This window comes from Salmo salar, chromosome 14 (assembly GCF_965601325.2).
Source record: "Salmo salar chromosome 14, fSalSal1, whole genome shotgun sequence".
NCBI lineage: Eukaryota > Metazoa > Chordata > Actinopteri > Salmoniformes > Salmonidae > Salmo > Salmo salar.
In genome coordinates, this window is record NC_138304.1 from 93726806 (window position 1) to 93750826 (window position 24021).

Here is a 24021-nt window from a genome sequence, read left to right on the forward strand (position 1 = left end):
TAAACTCATCAACCTGTCAGTTAGCATGTGGAACATTCAGGGCCTAAACTCATCAACCTGTCAGTTAGCATGTGGAACATTCAGGGCCTAAACTCATCAACCTTTGGACTGAAGAGTTTAGCACTGGAATTCAACAAAAATCTTAAAGATGTTGACGTCATCCTTCTGCAGGAGACATGGTGTAAGGCTGACATTGTCACTCACTGTCCCACAGGCTACAGTGAGGTAATTGTGCCATCACAGAAACACAGCTCTGTCAATAGAAGCAGAGACTCTAGAGGACTGATCATTTGGTACAAATCAGAACTACAAAATCTAATTGATCCCCTCAAAATTGGTAAATATCACATTTGGTTAAAACTGAAAAAATAACTTGTACTGACAGAAAAATATGTTTTCCTTTGCGCAGTATATATCCCCCCTCAGAATCTCCATATTACTCAGAGATCTTCCCCACCCTTGAGGAAGAGACGTGCCATTTCCAGGCCCAGGGAAATGTGCTCATCTGTGGGGACACAAATGCGCACACAGGAACACTACCTGATCTAACGAGCACACGAGGGGACAGCTTTATTACAGGCCATACTGTTTCTAACTGCCTTCATCTCCCCCATAGAAACAACAGTGACAGCACCGTCAACAAAAATGGAAGGGATCTTTTGCAGCTCTGTAGAAGCCTGGGTCTGTACTTTGTCAATGGTAGGTTACGGGGGGACTCTTTGGGGAGATTCACCTACTGCTCACCTCTTGGCCACAGTACAGTAGACTATATGATCACAGATATTGACCCCTTCTCTCTCAGCTCATTCACTGTCAAGCCACTAACACCTCTGTCTGATCACAGCCAAATTACGTTGTTGCTCAAAAGAACAGACATGGAAACAACCACACATTCACAGCCCAGTAAGCTGTACAACATCAGAAATTCATACAGATGGGCCCAAAACAGCACAGAAGAATACCAGAAAGCAACCTGGAACCAAAATATCCAAACACTTAGATAACTTTCTGGATACCACATTCACTCACAGTAAAGAAGGCATCAATCTAGCAGTACAAAACATCAACTATATATTCAGGCAAACGGCAAAAGAAGCACAATTGAAATGGATAAAAAACAAAACAAAAAAGACCACAGATGACAACTGGTTTGATGCAGATTGTAAAATTATACGGAAAAAACTTAGAACACTATCCAACCAAATCACAGAGACCCAAATAATGGTGAATTACGCCTTCATTACTGTGAGACTTTAAAACTCTATAAAGGTACACTCAGAACCAAAAAAGCACAGTACAACAGCAAGCAGCTGACACTAATTTAGGAGTCCATAAACACAAACAACTTCTGGCAAAATTTGAAAAAACTAAAAAAATCTAAACAAGAGGAATTAGCGATACAAAATGGTGACATATGGACAACCCATTTTAAAACACTCTACAACACCATTCAAATTGACAAAAACGCAGAACAACGCCAAATTCAAGAGAAGTTGAATGGATTATAAAAAGCTATAAAGGACAATGAAAATCCATTGGACTCCCCAATTACTGACCAGGAGCTCTATAAGAAACTTCAGGCTATCAAATTTAAAAAAGCATGCGGACCTGATGGCATCCTAAATGAGATGCTCAAACTCACTAGTGCAACATTTCAATTGGCTATATTAAAAGTGTTTAATTTGATCCTGAGTGTAGGTTATTTCCCTGACATCAAGGACTCATAACCCCAATCTTTAAGAACGGAGACAAATTTGACCCTAACAATTACAGAGGCATTTGTGTGAACAGTAACCTGGGGAAGGTTTTCTGTAGTATTATAAATGTAAGAGTTCTACATTTCCTTAATAAGCACAATGTCTTGAGTAAAAGCCAAATTGGATTTATACCAAAACATCGCACAACTGATCATATTTACACCCTACACACCCTGATAGATAAACATGTCCACCAAAATAATACCAAAATATACGCTTGCTTTATCGAATTCCAAAAAGCATTTGATTCTATTTGGCATACAGGACTGTTCTACAAAGTTATTGAAAGTGGTGTAGGGGGTAAAACATATGACATAATTAAATCAATGTATACTGGCAATACGTGCAGCATTAAAATTAGTAAGAAAAGAACATAATTCTTTAACCAGGGGCGGGGCCTTCGCCAGGGTTGCAATCTGAGCCCTGCACTCTTCAATATTTACATTAACGAATTGGCCACTATTCTAGAAAAATCCTCAGCCCCTGGTGTTAGTCTCCACAATTCAGAAGTTAAATGCCTACTCTTCGCAGATGACCTATGCCTGCTGTCACCCTCAGCACATGGCCGACAGCAGAGCCTGGACCTGCTAGAGCAGTGGCAGTAAACCCCAAAAAGACTAAAATAATGATTTTCCAGAGAAGATCCAGATATCAGGGAATTAGACCAAAGTTCTCAATTGGTACAAAACATATAGAGTACTGTACACACTACAATTACTTAGGTTTAAAAATAAGCTCAACTGGACACCTTAATGAGGCAGTGAATGAACTGAGAGAACGCACGCAGGGCATTCTACGCCATTAAAAAGCAAAATTTGGCTAACACTAATTGAATATGTCATTGAACCAATTGCACTTTATGGCAGCGAGGTGTGGGGTCCACTTGCAAAACAAGATTTCATCAAATGGGACAAACACCCCATTGAAACCCTGCATGCAGAGTTCTGTAAGATTCTCCTACATGTCCAGAGGAAAACTACAAACAATGCATGCAGGGCAGAATTAGGACAATATCCACTAATAATAAAAACTAAAAAAAGAGCAATTACGTTTTGGAAACATCTAAAATACAGTGACCCCCTCTCATATCATTACCAAGCCCTGCAATGCCAAGAGCTGAGCAAAGAAAAGAGTCTCCTCATCCAGCTGGTCCTGGGGCTGAATTCACAAACCTGTTCTACTAACACACTGAAGCCTCAGGACCAGAACATCCAATCAATCAGAATAAACCAAATTACAACACAGTCAAAACAAAACTACATTGCTTATTGGGAAACACAAGCACAAACACAAAGCAAAATGCAGTGCTATCTGGCCCTAAATCGACAGTACACCGTGGCTAAATATTTGACCACGGTTACTGATCAAAACCTTAGAAAAACCTTGACAAAGTACAGGCTCAGTGAGCACAGCCTTGCCATTGAGAAGGGTCGACACAGGAAAACCTGGCTCCCTGTAGAGGAAAGGCTGTGCAACCACTGCACAACAGCAGAACCTGAGACGGAGCTGCATTTCCTGACAAAATGTAAAAAATATAAAACAATTAGAAAAAATGTCATTTCCCCAAATTTGAAACCCTTATTCAAGGTTTCAAAGACCTCTTTGATGAGGATAGGCTACCCGTCCTGTTGGGGGAGGACGCAGAGAGCTGTGGGTTGGCAGCGCACTACATTGCTGCCTGCCATAAGTTGAGGGACAGTGTCTGACAGACCAATCAACCTGCACATGTACTCTACTGTATGGTTATCTTGACCCTTGGTTATTGTTGTTACTGTTGTCAATTTTGATTCTCATTTTTATATTGTAAATATCCAAAATAAGCTTTGGCAATATGTACATTGTTACGTCATGCCAATAAAGCGAATTGAATTGGGAGAGGTGGGTATATTCAATTACAGATATATCTAGCTCTAGATCTTTTTTTTTACTGTCAAAGGCAATCTGTGGTGGTGGTGTCTGACAGAATGATGGAGAACCAGGGAAGAACAGAGGGGGCACGGTCACATTCTGTAATCCAATCACGTTAACACACATTAAAAGGTGCCTCTAACGCAGCCAATGGATACCTTGGCAATCTTATCAATCAACCTAGCCGATACCCAAGAATAGGTCTAACGCTGGTAAACATTCAACTTAAATCGGAGTAATGTAGAATCAATGTAGAATCAATGTAGAATCTGAACCCACAAACACCCATAGAGAAATGCACCAAACAAATAGGTGCAGGACCTTAGCAATCTTCGCTGCACAGCCTTCTGAATGTAATTCTATGGGCCCATCTATCTCCTTCATCTGCATCAACCTTTACGTTACTAACTTTATTGTCCCCATGGGGAAATGTTGTTGCAGTGTCATGTACACGTTTAAAGTGTCATTTAAATAACAAAACAAATTGACAATACAACTTTCATAACAGTTACTGGGTGGATAGGAACATAAGCCTGAGCTATTTAGGAGGGATATCACACCTGGCACAAATGATTGTCTAATTGTTTTTTTTCCTGCTGAGGGGTGCCCTGTACCTGAGCCCAGAGGGGAGTAGTTCAAAGTCCGGGTACAGGGGGTGGCTTGGGTCTAAAATGATTTTGTGAGCCTTGCGGATGGCCCTGACCTTAAAGATCTCATCCAGGCCTGTCTGTTTGACTCCAAGTACCTTGCTTGCTGTGGTGATAATCCTTCTCAGCATATTTCTCTGGCTGACAGTGGAATTGCCAAACCAACAAACAATACAAAAAGTTAAAATACTCTCAATGAAAGATATGTAAAACAGAGTCAGTATAGTACAACTAACATTAAAAGATTCCAGCTTTTTGAGAAAGTACAGTCTCCGTTGGCTCTTTTTGTTGATCAGGTCTGTACATTTACACCACTGAAGCTTATTGTCCAAGAGGACACCCAGATACCTTGTTCAGAAGCTTCAGTCCTTTAGCACATCCTTTGATCTATGCCATATCATTAAGGGTGACTGCATCATACAGCCCCTTTGACCGTTTAACTGTAACAGCAGGACTGTTTGGTAAAAAGAGGAAGAGAGATTTCGGTGTCATCACAGCAGCAAGATTTGTGACCTGTTGCCACAAGAAAAGGGCAACCAGTGAAGAACAAACACCATTGTAAATACAACCTATATTTAATGTTTATTTTCCCTTTTGTACTTTAACTAATTGCACATTGTTACAACACTGTGTATATATACACACATAATATGACATTTGAAATGTCTTAATTCTTTGGAACTTTAATAAGTGTAATGTTTACTGTTCACTTCATTGATTATTTAACTTTTGTTTATTATCTATTTCACTTGAGAGAGCGAGAGAAATCCTGGTATGTACACATGAGTGTGATCACACGGAGAGGGGGCAAGGAGTTCGGAGAACACCGAAGGGCTGCAGTGTTTAATCTGAGGAGTATGAATGAACTTGTGAACGTGGGATAGCTAGAGAGAGAGAACAGTGGTGGTGGGTTTTAAGTCCATGTTCCTTCATGTAACTCCACCTCAAACAGGTGTTCTCCCAACAGGGATCAGTTATGTCTGATCATCATACCTCCTTTATTCATCAACTCATGGTTCCCTCTTCTCTCTTCCCACTCTTTTTCTGTTCCTGGAAGAAAAGAAAAAAAAAGAGTATCCCTTTGCTCTCTGCTGCTTCTTTGAGAATATCTTTGGAGAAACCCTGGTTACACGACAGACAGACAGACAGACAGACAGACAGACAGACAGACAGACAGACAGACAGACAGACAGACAGACAGACAGACAGACAGACAGACAGACAGACAAGCTCCAGTGATGCCTAAGAAAATCAATGTGGCACTAAATCTACAGTACTTCATCAGTACCAGTGTGGTTTCTCCCGGCCATTCACACTCAGGTGCACATAAAGCGCCTTGAGACCAAGCGATAATGACTGGACATAAATACCATCTAAATGCAATCAACGACTTGTTTATCTTGCAGTCTAAAGGCCTGTGTCTGTACCATGTATAGCTTAGACACCAGACTTCTGTTACTGATACTTCCCTAATCAGAGGTGTCCCAGATGGCACTCTATTTAAAGCATACTAGATTATTGAAATTGCACATAATATAAACCTACATGTTTTTGCTAGAGGTCCAACGGCATGGCCGATTAATTAGGGCCGATTTCAAGTTTTCATAATCGGTATTATTTTTATTCCGATTATGGCCGATTATATTGCACTACACGAGGAGACTGCGTGGCAGGCTGACCACCTGTTATGCAAGTGCAGCCAGGAGCCAAGGTAAGTTGCTAGCTAGCATTAAACTTATCTTATAAAAAAAACAAGACTTAGGGTTGCCGCCCGTTTGATAAAATACAGAACGGTTCCGTATTTCACTGAAAGAATAAACGTTTTGTTTTCGAAATGATAGTTTCCGGATTTGACCATATTAATGGCCAACGGCTTGTATTTCTGTGTTTATTATATTATAATTAAGTCTATGATTTGATAGAGCAGTCTGACTGAGCGGTGGTAGGCGGCAGCAGGCTCGTAATACCCTGACTACACCGCTCGCGTCTCGTGCGCGAGCATTGCAAAATAAATGTAGAAATCTATGTCATTCAATTATTGCACCCACACTGCTCGCTCGAGTCAACGGGCGTCTGCGCTGCCAAGGGCTAAAATAGAAGTCCTTTCAATTTCTGACGCAGATCGCGCTGCAAGTCCAGCCTATCCCATCTCCTCATTGGTTTATAGCAGCAGGTACCCACGTGCCATCTCCTCATTGGTTATACCCACATGGGTGATTTGAAAGACGAACTGTGTTGCCGGTCGTCGTAGTAATACTATGAAAGTTTAGATGCCAATCACCATATAAATTCAAAAATGAAAAATCCTGGAAGGAGGAGAGATGACTAGAAACTATTTGGTTACTGTTTTATGTGTGGTTAATTGTCGGAGTAGAGGACCTTGTGTATTTCAGGTAAAATAACAACCTAATGTTTATATCCCAGGACAAATTAGCTAGCAACAGCAAACTAGCTAAATAGGACAAATTAGCTAGCAACAGCAAACTAGCTAAATAGGACAAATTAGCTAGCAACAGCAAACTAGCTAAATAGGACAAATTAGCTAGCAACAGCAAACTAGCTAAATAGGACAAATTAGCTAGCAACAGCAAACTAGCTAAATAGGACAAATTAGCTAGCAACAGCAAACTAGCTAAATAGGACAAATTAGCTAGCAACAGCAAACTAGCTAAATAGGACAAATTAGCTAGCAACAGCAAACTAGCTAAATAGGACAAATTTGCTAGCAACAGCAAGCTAGCTAAATAGGACAAATTAGCTAGCAACAGCAAACTAGCTAAATAGGACAAATGAAAGTTTAGATGCCAGTTTAGATGCAAACTAACTAGCTAAATTGCCATAAATGTTTAATGCTTTTCGACCTGTAGCCAAATTAATGTTATTGGTTCAGAGTTTGTTTTGATATTTTAACCTGTGTGTGGTGATCGCGTTTGGTGTAGGGGGACAACATTTATGCACGATGGCGCACGTGCGCAGCAGGTTTGGGTTCCGTGTTAAACAGCACTGTGAAGCAAGCATTGCTTTGTCGTCAAGCCTATCAACTCCTGTGATTAGGCTGGCAATACTAAAGTGCCTATTAGAACATCCAATAGTCAAAGGTATATGAAATACAAATGGTATAGAGAGAAATAGTTGACGCGTCATAATTCCTATAATAACTACAACCTAAAACTTCTTAACTGGGAATATCCAAGAACTGGGAATTTTGAACCACCAGCTTTCATATGTTCTGATCAAGGAACTTAAACGTTAGCTTTTTTACATGGCACACATTGCACTTTTACTTTCTTCACCAACACTATGTTTTTGCATTATTTAAACTAAATTGAGCATGTTTCATTATTTATTTGAGACAAAATAGATTTTATGTATTATATTAAGTTTTAAAAAAGTGTTCATTGTTCATTCAGTATTGTTGTAATTGTCATTAATACAAATATAATATTATTATTTTTAAATCGGCTGATTAATCGGTATCGGCTTTTTTGGTCCTCCAATAATCGGTATCGGTGTTAAAAAATCATAGTCGGTCGACCTCTTGTTTTTGCATACTATTTAGGAGGCAAGTGTGGGTATTGGGACAAGGTCCGTAACAAGTCACTAGAGAATGATATGTAGTTCTATGAGGATTTCGTCTCACAGACAGAGGTTTGTGTTGATCTGGAGGAGCAAATGCTATGTGACCTATTCAATAGACTGATTCAATTACAGTCTCTATAAGGCCCCTTCATTTGTCATATGTCTACACACAACCTCAGTGCACGTATCAACACACACACACACACCTCGGACGTCAATATAGACCCTGAACAAATTACCTTGAAAAGAGAGTACCTGGGCACACAAACACACTCATTCAGTTGTACACAAGTGACCAATGTGCACCTGTACGCAGGCTTATAAAGACAAGCATGGTGAGGAAAAAACAAACACACACACACAGTGTACACTGTCTTCTAAAATGTTTGCCAAAGAGTCATGTAACCTTTAACGATCTGTAACCTCTGCTTGAACGATATAATTAGCCACGCTACTTTAACCACACTCAGTCTGTGTGTGCGCGTGTGTTTATGCGTCGGTGGGAGAAAGAGAGAGAAAGAAATAAAATCTTTGTCCTCAACAGTTCTCTCCTTGTCGCCAGTGTTTCTCATAGATTCGAGACATATGGTGAAAACCTCCCATCGCCACTCTGAAGCCTTCAAAACAGGAAGCAGTTGGAAGCAGTGGTCAGTCACAAAGCAACTTCCTGTGGTGGTCTGGGGCATCACAGGAAGAACTGAACTGAAGAGCCAAGCTCCTAGACATGAGACAAATCTGCATCCAAATGGCACCCTATTCCCTACGTAGTGCCCTACTTTTGATCAGGGCCCATAGGGGACAAACAAGATTGTAGACGCATTGAAACCAGAGTTGTGTTCTCTGAAATTAAGTTGTTGGGAAGCCTTGTGAATGTTTTTTATCACAAATGTATGTATCTACACTATATATGCAAAAGTATGTGGACACCCCTTAAAATTAGTGGATTTGGCTATTTCAGCCACACCCGTTGCGACAGGTGTATAAATTTGAGCACGCAGCCAAGCAATCTCCATAGACAAACATTGACAGTAGAATAGCCTTACTTATGATCTCAGTGACTTTCAACATGGCACTATCATAGAATGCCACCTTTCCAACAAGTCTGTTCATCAAATGTATGCCCTTCTAGAGCTGCCCCAGTCAACTGTAAGTGCTGTTATTGTAAAGCGGAAACGTCTAGGAGCAACAACAGCTCAGCCGCGAAGTGGTAGGCCACACAAGCACACAGAACGGGACAGCCGAGTGCTGAAGCTTATAAAAATCCTCTGACCTTGGTGGCAACACTCACTACCGAGTTTCAAACTTCCCCTGGAAACAACGTGAGCACAAGAACGGCTACTTGGCTATGGAAATGGGTTTCCATGGCCGAGCAGCTGCAAACAAGCCGAGCAGCCGCAAACAAGCCTATGCTAAGCATCGGCTGGAGAGGTGTAAAGCTCGCTGCCATTGGACTCTGGAGCAGTGAAAACGCGTTCTCTGGAGTGATGAATCACGCTTCACCATCTGGCAGTCCAACAGATAAATCTGGGCTTAGCAGATAGCTGGAGAACACTACAGTTGGCACTATGCATTGAGGCAGGTAAAGGTTGGTGGAGGAGGAATAATGGTGTGGGGCTGTTTTTCATGATTCAGCTAGGCCCCTTGGTTCTAGTGAAGGGAAATCTTAACGCTACAGCATACACTGGCATTCTAGAAGATTCTGTGCTTCCAACTTTGTGGAAACAGTTTGGGGAAGGCCCTTTCCTGTTTCAGCATAACAATTCCACCGTGCACAAAGCGAGGTCCATACAGAAATGGTTTGTCGAGATCGGTGTGGAAGAACATGGGATGAATTGGAACACCGACTGCGAGCCAGGCTTAATCGCCCAACATCAGTGCCCGACCTCACTAATGCTCGTGGCTGAATGGAAGCAAGTCCCTGCAGCAATGTTCCAACATCTAGTGGAAAGCCTTCCCTGAATATATACATGTAGGTCCATCATCATTTCTACATATTCTATCTAGTTTTAGACATTCAAGTGTGGCCTGAGCAGACAGGAGAGATCCATTTTACTGGATTATATGGGTGAATGAACAGATGGAGAGAGAGAAAGATGGAGAACAAGAGAAGGAAACGGCAGATAGGCCTTGAGAAGCAGGGAGAGGTTGAGGTTCTGAGGGGAAGTATGAGGAATAAACAGAGGATATAGCTAAAATGAAAGGTTCATCTGTGATAGATCGAGGTATGCCGAAAGAGAGCGAGGAGAGAGATAGACGTGGGGGGATGGAGGTCGGAACAGAGAATCCTGTGTGTGCTAAATAAATCCAAGCCTTTCCTGGAATGCATTAATACTGAAAGCTTTGGCACACGGACAGACCACATTCCTAAATCACAGACCCTTTAATCAACCATTCTCTAACCTCTGACCTAATTCCAGGAGATAAAGCTGTGTGTGAAAGTGTGTGGGCGCGTTGTATGGATAGGTGCCTTGCAGCAGGTAGTCTCTAGTCTATCTATGCTGTCACTTAGCAACTTCAGATGCAAACATGGTGTTCAAATCATGGTCTCAGAACACAAGTGTGTAATCAACACCCACCCAGAATGAGCCTAATTACAGAACACTCCAGTCAGCAGAATTAGAATGTTTTCAGAATACTGTAAAATCTCAGGATATAAAAAAAATTCAAACTATGTTTGTGGAATGTTAAGTGGTCTTTGTAAATTGTTTATAACATGAAAGAAAAATATTTTTAAAAGAATTAGGATGTACAGTAGGTCATTAGTGGGCAGACTACTAATTAAGAGACGATCAAGAGACACACAGTAGGTACCAGCAGGCGTAAAACACATGGCTATCTGAGATCTCTGTGCTAAAAACAAACACACACACAACCAAAACCATCACGCAAAAAAATAAAATAAATGTTCTGGACAAGGAGTCGTAGAATTAAAAAAGTGGTATGTGTAGGCCTAACTATGATAATTTTTGTCTCACTTCCTCAACTGTGTGTGTATGACGTTCATGCACTTTGTGTGCGCACGTACATGATACAGTATGGGAAAGGAAGTCACTGTTACAACGGGGAGGAGAAACAGGAAGTGTGAAGTGGTTGTGTCATTCCCTCAGCAACAACATGATTCAACACACCACTCACTTCACAACACCCACACCAACCCATAACCAGCAGATGGACTTAGTCAAGTCAAAACCACCAACTAACAGCTTACCAGAAGTATCTCTCCTCAAGTCAAAACCACCAACTAACAGCTTACCAGAAGTATCTCTCCTCAAGTCAAAACCACCAACTAACAGCTTACCAGAAGTGTCTCTCCTCAAGTCAAAACCACCAACTAACAGCTTACCAGAAGTGTCTCTCCTCAAGTCAAAACCACCAACTAAGAGCTTACCAGAAGTGTCTCTCCTCAAGTCAAAACCACCAACTAAGAGCTTACCTGAAGTATCTCTCCTCAAGTCAAAACCACCAACTAACAGCTTACCAGAACTGTCTCTCCTCAAGTCAAAACCACCAACTAAGAGCTTACCAGAAGTATCTCTCCTCAAGTCAAAACCACCAACTAACAGCTTACCAGAAGTATCTCTCCTCAAGTCAAAACCACCAACTAACAGCTTACCAGAAGTATCTCTCCTCAAGTCAAAACCACTAACTAACAGCTTACCAGAAGTATCTCTCCTCAAGTCAAAACCACCAACTAACAGCTTACCAGAAGTATCTCTCCTCAAGTCAAAACCACCAACTAACAGCTTACCAGAAGTGTCTCTCCTCAAGTCAAAACCACCAACTAAGAGCTTACCAGAAGTGTCTCTCCTCAAGTCAAAACCACCAACTAACAGCTTACCAGAAGTATCTCTCCTCAAGTCAAAACCACCAACTAAGAGCTTACCAGAAGTATCTCTCCTCAAGTCAAAACCACCAACTAACAGCTTACCAGAAGTATCTCTCCTCAAGTCAAAACCACCAACTAACAGCTTACCAGAAGTATCTCTCCTCAAGTCAAAACCACCAACTAACAGCTTACCAGAAGTGTCTCTCCTCAAGTCAAAACCACCAACTAAGAGCTTACCAGAAGTATCTCTCCTCAAGTCAAAACCACCAACTAACAGCTTACCAGAAGTATCTCTCCTCAAGTCAAAACCACCAACAGCTTACCAGAAGTGTCTCTCCTCAAGTCAAAACCACCAACTAAGAGCTTACCAGAAGTGTCTCTCCTCAAGTCAAAACCACCAACTAACAGCTTACCAGAAGTATCTCTCCTCAAGTCAAAACCACCAACTAAGAGCTTACCAGAAGTATCTCTCCTTCTGTACAAATCTTTGATGTTCCAGATGAGATGCATGTTTGAGGATGATTCTCAGGTAAAAGGCGGACATGATTAAAGTCATTCAGACAACGAGTTAACCACAGTTTCTGCTTAAAACGTGACAGCAGCCCTCAGCTGTCCTGTAGGCCCTCAGTTCAACCCCAAACCTACTAAACCACCAGAGGCTGGAGGGTAGTGGAGTTTGAGCTATCAAGCACATTGTGAATATTTGTTTGGTTGTTTCGGCATGAGCAGGGTATTTGTTTAAAATGTAGGACGCCTCAGTGAATGAAGCCTTGGTGAGTTAGGGGGTGATGAATCTGGTGAATGTTATTACAGAGACTTACGCACACACATACAGTTGAAGACGGAAGTTTACATACAGTACACTTAGTTTGTAGTCATTAAAACTCGTTTTTCAACCACCCCACAAATTTCTGGTTAACAAACATTTGTTTTGGCAAGTCGGTTAGGACATCTACTGTGTGCATGACACAAGTCATTTTTCCAACAATTGTTTACTGACAGATTATTTCACTTATAATTCACTGTATCACAATTCCAGTGGGTCAGACGTTTACATACACTAAATTGATTGTGCCTTTAAACAGCTTGGAAAATCCCAGAAAATGATGTCATGGCTTTAGAAGCTTCTGATAGGCTAATTGACATCATTAGAGTCAATTGGAGGTGTACCTGTGGATGTATTTCAAGGCCTACCTTCAAACTCAGTGCCTCTTTGCTTGACATCATGGGAAAATCAAAAGAAATCAGCCAAGACCTCAGAAAAAAAGATTGTAGACCTCCACAAGTCTGGTTCATCCTTGGGAGCAATTTCCAAACGCCTGAAGGTACCACGTTCATCTGTACAAACAATAGTACGCAAGTATAAACACCATGGGACCATGCAGCCGCCATACCGCTCAGGAAGGAGACGCGTTCTGTCTCCTAGAGATGAACGTACTTTGGTGCGAAAAGTGCAAATCAATGCCAAAACAACAGCAAAGGACCTTGTGAAGATGCTGGTGGAAACCGGTACAATATCCACAGTCAAATGTATCTATATCCACAGTCAAATGTGTCCTATATCGACATAACCTGAAAGGCCACTCAGCAAGGAAGAAGCCACTGCTCCAAAACCGCCATAAAAAAGACAGACTACCGTTTGCAACTGCACATGGGGACATAGATCGTACTTTTTGGAGAAATGTCCTCTGGTGTGAGAACTGTTTGGCCATAATAACCATCGTTATGTTTGGAGGAAAAAGGGGGAGGCTTGCAAGCCGAACACATCCCAACCGTGAAGCACAGGGGTGGCAGCATCATGTTATGGGGGTGCTTTGCTGCAGGAGGGACTGGTGCACTTCACAAAATAGATGGCACCATGAGGCAGGAAAATTATGTGCATATATTGAAGCAACATCTCAAAACATCAGTCAGAAAGTTAAAGCTTGGTCGCAAATGGGTCTTCCAAATGGACAATGACTCCAAGCATACTTTCAAAGTTCTGGCAAAATGGCTTAAAGACAACAAAGTCAAGGTATTGGAGTGGACACCACAAAGCCCTGACCTCAATCCTATAGAAAATTTGTGGGAAGAACCCCTGAGTCAATACATGTTAGAATCACCATTGGCAGCGATTACAGCTGTGTCTCTAAGAGCTTTGTACACCTGGATTGTAAAATATTTGCACATTATTATTTTTCAAGTTCTTCAAGCTCTGTCAAGTTGGTTGTTGATCATTGCTAGACAGCCATTCTCAAGTCTTACCATACATTTTCAAGACAATTTAGGTCAAAACTGTAACTAGGCCACTCAGGAACATGCAATGTCATCTTGGTAAGCAACTCCAGTGTATATTTAGCCTTGAGTTTTAGGTTATTGTCTTGCTGAAAGGTGAATTTGTCTCCCAGTGTCTTTTGGAAAGCAGACTGAACAAGGTTTAACTCTAGGATTTTGCCTGTGCTTAGCTCTATTCCGTTTCGTTTTAGCCTAAAACAAATTCTAGTCCTGCCGATGACAAGCATACCCATAATATGATGCAGCCAGCACCATGCTTGAAAATATTAAGAATGGTACTCAGTGATGTGTTGGATTTGCCCCAAACATCACGCAAATTCATTTCTTTGCCAGATTTGTTGCAGTTTTACATTAGTGCCTTATTGCAAACAGGATGCATGTTTCGGGAAATTGTTTATTCTGTACAGGCTTCCTTCTTTTCACTCAATCATTTAGGTTAGTATTCTGGAGTAACTATGTTGTTTATCCATCCTCAGTTTTCTCCTATCACAGCCATTAAACTCTGTAACTGTTTTAAAGTCATCATTGGCTTCATGGTGAAATCCCTGAGCAGTTTGCTTCCTCTCCGGCAACTGAGTTAGGAAAGACGCCTGTATCTTTGTAGTGACTGGGTGTATTGATACTTGAAAAATGTAAGGAGAGCACACTCTAGGAGCTTAGATGCAATAATTTAATAACCAACGTTTCAACAGCCAAGCTGTCTTCCTCAGGGTATAATGGAATGGAAACTACAAGTGTAATGGCTGTGCTCAATGCAATGGCACTTATAAATGTATCTCCTTCAAACACCCCCAAACACGGAAACCGATCCCAATTAAAGGTTTTATCATGGGCTCCACTAAGGCAGTTATTTATCTTATAACTTGTCCTTGTAGTAAAATGTATGTGGGTAAAACAAAGAGCGAATTAAAAGTATGAATCTCGGAGCATCGTAGCACCATTAGGTGCAAAAACTTGACTTACCCAGTTGCGGCCCACTTTTTGGAAGCAAACCACCCCGATTTCATCCCTACGTTATATCGGCATTGAACATGTCACCCTCCCTAGTAGAGGGGGTGACCTCGACAATTTATTGTTAAAACGAGAGGCTGCCTGGATCTTTAATATAAAGACCCTTTGCTCCCTTCGGTCTCAACAAAGACTTTGATCTGAAGCCAGTCTTGTGATTTTGTTATTGTAAATGTTTGTAGGCCTATGTAGCCAAATTGTATCTATGATCGTATGCGATCCATGTTTTTGGTATGTTATTTTGATATCTGAAGATTAATCAATGATATCAAGCCACACCTGGCCATGATTACAGACACCTGTGTGTGTCCTTTGACACTATATAAACAGCTTGTCTGTTGAAACGTTGATTATTCAATTATTGCATCTGAGCTCCTAGAGTGTGCGGCTCTCCTTAAATTGTTAAAGTGTTCTACTCCGCTAGCCAGCACCTCGCCTAAACAGGTGTACGTTTCTTTTTCCTCTAGATGGGTGTATTGATACACCATCCAAAGTGTAATTAACTTCACCATGCTCAAAGGGATATTCAATGTCTGTTTTTTTACCCATCTACCAATAGGTACTCTTCTTTGCAAGGCATTGGAAAAACCTCCCTGGTCTTTGTGGTTGAATTCACTGCTCAACTGAGGGGCCTTACAGATAATTGTATGTGTGGGGTACAGAAATTAGGTAGTCATTCAACAATCATGTTAAACACTGTTATTCCACACAGAGTGAGTCCATGCAACTTATTATGTGACTTGTTAAGCACATTTTTACTCCTGAACTTATTTAGGCTTGTCATAACAAAGGGGTTTAAAACTTACTGACTCAAGACATTTCAGCTTTTCATTTTAATTTGTAAACATTTTTAAAAACATAATTCCACTTTGACATTATGGGGTATTGTGTGTAGGCCAGTGACAAAAATTTAAATTTAATCAATTTTAAATTCAGACTAACACATCAAAATATGGGAAAAGGGGGGGTGAATACTTTCTGAAGGCACTGCATGTATGTATGTATGTATGTATGTATGTATGTATGTATGTATGTATGTATGTATGTATGTATGTATGTATGTATGTATGTATGTATGTATGTATGTATGTATGTATGTATGTATGTATGTATGTAGGGAAAACTGGATTAGCTGTGTGATTCAGAAAACGTAATTTGTTCCATCACAACCACTAAAGGAAAAATATTTAAAGTTGTTGGTTTGCTGTGGTTACTTGCTCTAAAACAGCCTGAAGCAATCGGAAGTGGTCTAAAGTAGGCCAAAGCATGCTAAAGTGGGCCAAAGATGTCAATCAATGTTAACCAAAGTAGCAGGTTGGAGGAGCTACAATTCAAACCATATCCTTCTCCAGCTGTCTGCCAACCCCCCAGGCTAACACTGTTCTCACAGTCAGAACACACACACACTGGGCAATCATTAAAACTCATACAATACTACAAACACAGACCAGATTTGTCATCCAAACAGTTGAAAATATACCACTCAAGTTCCAAACAAACTCACTACACCTAACCACCCCGCTGCCCCTCCATACGCAGAGACAGGATACTAGACAGAGACAGGGTACTAGACAGAGACAGGGTACTAGACAGAGACAGGATACTAGACAGAGACAGGGTACTAGACAGAGAACTAGACAGATACAGGGTACTAGACAGAGAACTAGACAGAGACAGGGTACCACTCAGAGACAGGGTACTAGACAGAGACAGGGTACTAGACAGAGACAGGGTACCACTCAGAGCAGAGACAGGATACTAGACAGGGTACCACTCAGAGACAGGATACTAGACAAGGTACCACTCAGAGACAGGATACTAGACAGGGTACCACTCAGAGACAGGGTACCACTCAGAGACAGGGTACTAGACAGGGTACCACTCAGAGACAGGGTACCACTCAGAGACAGGATACTAGACAGGGTACCACTCAGAGACAGGGTACCACTCAGAGACAGGGTACCACTCAGAGCACCCTTACATACCTACTCAGCCTGCACGTACACCCGACAAGAAGAGTGGATTGAACAGGCCTCTGTCCCAAAGAAGTTAACCATGCAGGGAATAGGGCACCATGTGGGATGCAGCCCAGGAGGCCAAGGATGGAGAGAGGAAGAGGGGGTAAGAGGAGGATAGGAGGGAAGAGAAGAAGAGCAATAGGGAGGAAAGACAGAAATATAGGAGAGGTGATCTCCAGGCGTATGAGACAGAGTTAAACTCTCCCCTACATGCCCCTATCCAAACACACACAGCCAAATGCTCAGAATTATGTTCAAAAGGCCAAGAATGTCATATCTCCAGTTTTCCTACATACTGTACCACATAGGGATTGATCTCATCCCGAGGATCATGATCCAAACACACCAACACAGTCGTGAAGATGGCACGACAACACCTGTTCCCCCTCAGGAGGTTGAAAAGATTTGGCATGAGCCCTCAGATCCTCAAGAATTCTACAGCTGCACCATTGAGAGCATCTTGACTGGCTACATCCCCACTTGGTATTGACTGGCTACATCCCCACTTGGTATGGCAACTGCTTGACATCTGAGCGTAAAGCACAACATAGTGTAGTGTGTATGGCCCAGTACATCACTGGGGCCTGAGCTCCCTGCCATCCAGGACCTCTATACGAGGCTGTCAGAGGAATACCCCAAAAATTACTCCAGTCACCCAAGACTGTTGTCTCTGCTACTACACAGCAAGCAGTACCAGCAAGCAGTACCAAGTCTGGGACCAAAAGGCTCCTGAACAGAGCACCAAGTCTGGGACCAAAAGGCTCCTGAACAGAGCACCAAGTCTGGGACCAAAAGGCTCCTGAACAGAGCTCCAAGTCTGGGACCAAAAGGCTCCTGAACAGAGCACCAAGTCTGGGACCAAAAGGACCCTGAACAGAGCACCAAGTCTGGGACCAAAAGGCTCCTGAACAGAGCACCAAGTCTGGGACCAAAAGGCTCCTGAACAGAGCACCAAGTCTGGGACCAAAAGGCTCCTGAACAGAGCTCCAAGTCTGGGACCAAAAGGCTCCTGAACAGAGCACCAAGTCTGGGACCAAAAGGACCCTGAACAGAGCACCAAGTCTGGGACCAAAAGGCTCCTGAACAGAGCACCAAGTCTGGGACCAAAAGGCTCCTGAACAGAGCACCAAGTCTGGGACCAAAAGGCTCCTGAACAGAGCACCAAGTCTGGGACCAAAAGGCTCCTGAACAGCTTCTACCCCCAAGCAATAAGACTGCTGAACAGTTAATCAAAATGGCTACCCGGACTATTTACATTGACCCCCTTTTTATTTGCACTGACTCTCTTGTACCGGCTCTACCCACACAATCACTGGACTCTACTCAGGCAGGTCACCCATGACACAAGTCAGTATTCGACATCCATCCATGTCTGAGGATGTCGGGCGATGACGTGGAAATCAGCCACTAGGGGCAACAGTGAGCGCTGTTACCTTGAAGGAGGCTTTGTGGACGGGCATGGCGGATGGGCGTAAGCGTCTGCCTCTGGTTCCAAATGTTGCATGTTTGAATCCAGCGATAGAAAGTGGTTTTTGATATTTTTGTTTTATGCCTAGCGCAAACTTGAACCCTTACCTTAACTATTCAGAGCTAATGCCTAATCTTAACCTTTGAACGATAAAGAGAGGTAACCAAACACTTTCAAATTTGACATTTGGAACAACTTTGAAATTTGATGTTTGAGAAACATGGATGCACATCTAATTCTGACGTGAGACTGTGAGAGCTTGTGACTACCCACACAGTCACACATACTACACTGACACTCCAACACACACTACATATGCTCTCTCTCACACACACACACACACACACACACACACACACACACACACACACACACACACACACACACACACACACACACACACACACACACACACACACGCTGCTGCTACTATGTGTATTATTTATCCTAATTGCCTAGTCATTTTCAGCCCTACCTACATGTACATATTACCTCGTACCCATGCACATGGACTCAGTACCGGTACTCCTTGTATATAGTCTCATTATTCTATTACTATTTCCTTTTTTTTTTTTTTTTTTTTTTTTACATTTTAAATCTGTGTTGTTGGGAAAGGGCTCGTAAGTAAGCATTTCACGGTAAAGTCTACACTTGTTGTATTCGGCACGTGACAAATAAAATTGTATTTGATTTTAATTCTTGAGATGAACCATAGGTTGTTTTCATGTGGGCAGCAGCGGTGTGCAAAGAAGAATGGGAAGGGGAATGAGATGAGCAACTAGGGTGCTAGCTAGTGAATGATAGTCAACTGACTACTTGTGGCAAACTTAAGTGTGTACGCTACGTGGCTCACTTTAGTTGGTAGAGCATGGCGCTGGCAAAGGCCGGATTGTGGGTTTGATTCCCACTGGAAACACCCATATAAAAATGTATGCATGCACTACTGTAAGTTGTTTTTATTTTGTTTTATTTCCAAAGTGACTGGATAAAAGCACCAGTGAAATGTATTTATGCATGTATGCATAGTTGAAGTCAGAAGTTTACATACACTTGAGGGAGGAAAATTATGTGGATATATTGAAGCAACATCTCAAGACATCAGTCAGGAAGTTAAAGCTTCGTCGCAAATGGGTATTCCAAATGGACAATGATCCAACGCATACTCCAAAGTTGTGGCAAAATGGCTTAAGGACAACAAAGTCAAGGTATTGGAGTGGCCATCACAAAGCCCTGACCTCAATCCTATAGACAATGTGTGTGCAGAACTGAAAAAGCATGTGTGAGCAAGGAGGCCTATAAACCTGACTCAGTTACACCAGCTCTGTCAGGAGGAATGGGCCAGAATTCACCCAACTTATTGTGGGAAGCTTGTAGAAGGCTACCTGAAACATTTGACCCAAGTTAAACAATTTAAAGGCAATGCTACCAAATACTAATTGAGTGTATGTAAACTTCTGACCCACTGGGAATGTGATGAAAGAAATAAAAGCTTAAATAAATCATTCTCTCTACTATTATTCTGACATTTCACATTCTTAAAATAAAGTGGTGATGCTAACTGACCTAAGACAGGGAATTTTTACTAGGGTTAAATGTCAGGAATTGTGAAAAACTGAGTTTAAATGTATTTGGCTAAGGTGTATGTAAACTTCCGACTTCAACTGTATGTATGTTGCTTTATGTTCAGTTGTCCCGTGCTGTGTTGTTCTCTGCTGCCCTTTGAAGATACAGTTTGTGTTGCAAGTTAGACGTGTGCTGTAGATGTCACCACATCAAACAAACACAGCAGCAGCAGATAGCAGCGCCGTGGCTCCACACTCCGCCGCGTACGTCGAGCAGCACCGCCCTTGCAGAGAAGTCATTTAACGCCACTTACAGCCCAGCGTGGGGCAGAGCTGGATATTTTAGGCGCCACAACTTTTCTGAAGCATGACAGAAAGGTAAACACATTTGTGTTTCTGACAATCCTTTACTGGCAACGCAGAAACAAATAAAGTCAACGAATAGAAAGAGAAAAGGAGACAGGAAGGAAGTTAGAGAGAGTATGAAAGAGAGAGTGACAGCAACAAAACATGAGAGAAAGTTAGAGAGAGAGAGAGGGGGCGAGCAACAAAACATGAGAGAAAGTTAGACAGAGGAGAGAGAGAGCGAGAGAGAGTCATCAGTATCTCTAACTGTTCGTGACTCAAAGCAGCATTGCAACATTAAATGTGAGGAAATTGGCCAACCTCCTGCCCAGCCAAGCGCTGGGAGCGAATCAGACCGGCACAGAGCCAACATTGACGACAAGTCATTCCTCTGTAGGGAGCAGTATCATACAAAACTGGCAACGCAAGAGATCAATACAAGGCCTAAGAAAACATTCAGCAAAACCTACAACACAAGATGAACTGTTTGGACAAGCCCAAAGTTCATGAATTACATTAAAGTCCCATAAAGAAACATGAGTCTTGCTGTGATCACAGATCAAGCAATGATTTCATCACATACTTGAGTCCTTCTCACCAGTTGTCAGATTACCTTCGGGATGTGAAGATTAAGGATTTATTTCAAAGTTTAAAACAGGAATGAAGTCTGTCTAAAGTAGAAGAATAAAGAGGGAGGAGCTGAGTCATTCCATCCAGCCCAGTCCAAAGATCTACGAATAAGTCTCTGTCTTTCTGTCTTGACTACGAAGGCAACGCAAAGCTAGTTTAGTAATAGGCCTAGAGATAGGCTACTATTTGGCAGTGTTTTAATGCCTATTTATTTCAAGCATTTCTTGCATTCATTGCCAGCAGCTGGAGCTCAAGGATCTGGGGTGCATCTCAATAGTCTAAAGGCGCTTCCTCTCCTTGTATCCTTCCCTTTATCTGCATTGATCTGAAAAGACAGGATAGGTGAAAGCGATCACCTGTCCAGGTCTTGCCAATCAGTGTGGTCTAAAGAGAGGGACTGGGAGAAGAAGAGGCGACCGGGAGAAGGAGAGGAGACTGGGAGAAAGGAGCGGAAACAGATAGGAGACAGGGAGAAATAGTATTTAATACCCCCAACATTTACCTTGATAATACTGCTCCGCCTAGGGATTCCTTTGGCATCTGTAGATTCTCCCGCTCCCGGTTTGTCAGTCATTGGGGATCCGGGACCAGTTTCGGGTTGGACAGCAGTCACGGTGTCTGACATCCCGCAGCCTCCGTTGGACAGCAAATCCTTTCGATGCGTCTCGAGGCTCACCCCATTGCCTGGCGAGGGTTTCATCCCAGCAACAGGTGGGCGCGCACCCTAACGGTCTTTAAGTCCGCTATAAATGATTTTCGTTGACGTTAGCTGTGTGTATGTCTTGATTGGTGATCGCCTCGCTACGTGAAATAACTGACAATAATACGATCCACGATGCTTCGGCGCGCCAAAGCGACTCAAGGCTTTAACAGACAGCCACACAGCCCGTGTTATCTTGCCAAGTAGACTACCCAAAAGATATCCTCTACAAATCTTGATTCTACGTCGGTAGACATTGCTTTACACGAGAATGGGAATGCCAATGATACAAATAATCAGCAGCATCACCTTCTGCCGGCGACTCATCAGAATGGAAATTCAAAAAGAGATTTTTGTTACAATGAACCGGATGGCACACCTCAAGTGCCCTGCGCAGTTGTAACCACTCCTGACGGCGCTATAGTCATCTTCATGACAGGGAAGTGAAGGCAACTGTCTAGATGGGATACAGCTTTTGTCAAATTGACGTCAAAAGTAGTTTTTTTTGTGCATTTTAGCAAACCTTAACCTAATTATCCTAACCTGCTGCGTAAGTTCTCCTAAGCCTGCTACGAAAAGTCAAGTTTGACAAGCGCTGTATCCCTTCTAGACAAAACTGCTTCAGGGGCTTGACTTGTCAGTTCTCACCACCTAACCGTTGTAGCATCGGCATAGTCTATACTACTACAGTAGATGAGCAGCATATTTCCAGCTGTTGTCGAATTTATTCACTGTCTGCGTGGAAACAGTGGCGCGAGTGTTACACTTTGGGCACCTACCTATTGATGGTTTTTCATACAACAGCCTAGTACGGATGCAATATTGGCTACGTTTCCATAAACATGCCCACTTCTTGACTGGTAAGTGTGAACCGTGGTGATCCCCACATGGCATTAAATAGCATATCCTCCTGAGACCCAGCAATTCATTTTTGTCCTCTCTAGTGGACATCCGTTATTGGTCAGTATCTCTGAGGCCATTCAAGCCACTGTGTTAAGGCCTGTAGTCCATTTGAGAAAACATTCTGGGCTTTCCAATATCACATGTGTGGGGGTGTTACCTTGACCACTTTACCTTCCTGGTTCTTAAAAAATGTCTGCCTACAAAATTAGCACATTTTATGGAAATTTGAAAAGAAGTGTGTAAGTATTACCTTTTTTTTTATATTCAAATTGTTTCTAGTAAGTAAGGAATGGTTAAGTGAGTTGTCAGGACTGTGTAATATTTTCACATTAAATAAGAGCTAAATCTGAGATGATCAAGAAATGTCCTCTGTAGTGGACACCCAGATGTCACAGCTATGCTTTCCTCTACTGTACCCATTAACAGTAATGTAAATGTTTTTCATCTACTGTACCCATTGACTGTAATGTACTTTTTGTTTCTTATTTATGTCCTAATGACAACTACAGAGGACAATTTTGCACTTACAATAAAAGATAACAATATTTTTCAAATATCTTTCTTGGTAACATGCTTTTCTTCCACCCCAAACACTTATGTTATATTACATTAAAACAAATCTAAAAATGGTGTCTCATGAGAATATAACATTTACATTTTAGTTATTTAGCAGACGCTCTTATCCAGAGCGACTTTCAGTAGTGAGTTTTTCCTTTTTTGATAATAATGATTGGATTTTCCCATAAAAAGTTATTGGGCAAACAAATGTAATTGTGCCAATATTCCAATGGACATATCCAGGCTACGAATTAATAAACACTATTCTATTCTGTAAGACAACTTGTAGGGAAAATTGCACAAGTGGCTCTTTTCTGATCTGCACTGATCTGCTGCAAATGTCCTTGTTGTCTTTTGTATAGCAACCCATATTGGATGCCCTTTTAAAAATAAGTTGAATTGAATGTCATGGGATGAATAACACAATAAATTGCATTAGCTGGGCTTCTGAGGGGCATTATTATGGAGCCTTTCTTCTTCAAGGGTAAATGCCAGCCAGATGCATTGAATGAATGTCTGTGTTTTATTTTGTTCTTCCTTCAAAACAAAAAAACACCAACCTATTCCTGCAAAGACAAGTTGCAGCAAGGGCATCCAGGACCTATAAGTGCAAGAGGAACAATCCCTGTTCTGCCCCTTGCAGTGACTCGTTTGTACACCTGGATGGGCTCGATGAACAGTTATGTCCATATGAATTCATGACACACTTCAAAATACAGCTAGAGAGCCTCCAATATTCTATAATGTCATAATTATTACACTGTCTTGGGTAATATGCTGACATCTGTATCAGCCTTTTAACTTTTAGGCCTACAAAATAATTCCATATAGGAGTACT

The 24021-nt window shown here is 41.9% G+C and overlaps 1 protein-coding gene across 1 annotated transcript in view; it reads right to left on the minus strand.

The window, feature by feature from the left end:
- The window catches only part of LOC106570537 (inactive phospholipase C-like protein 2), a 48396-nt gene extending 25785 nt beyond the window's left edge, over nucleotides 1-22611 (minus strand). The window contains exon 1 of the mRNA XM_082961281.1: nucleotides 21525-22611. Within this exon, the coding sequence (XP_082817407.1) occupies nucleotides 21525-21722 (198 nt within the window). The 5' untranslated portion in view covers nucleotides 21723-22611. The remainder of the gene's footprint in view (nucleotides 1-21524) is intronic.
- Between the last annotated feature and the right edge of the window lie 1410 nt (nucleotides 22612-24021).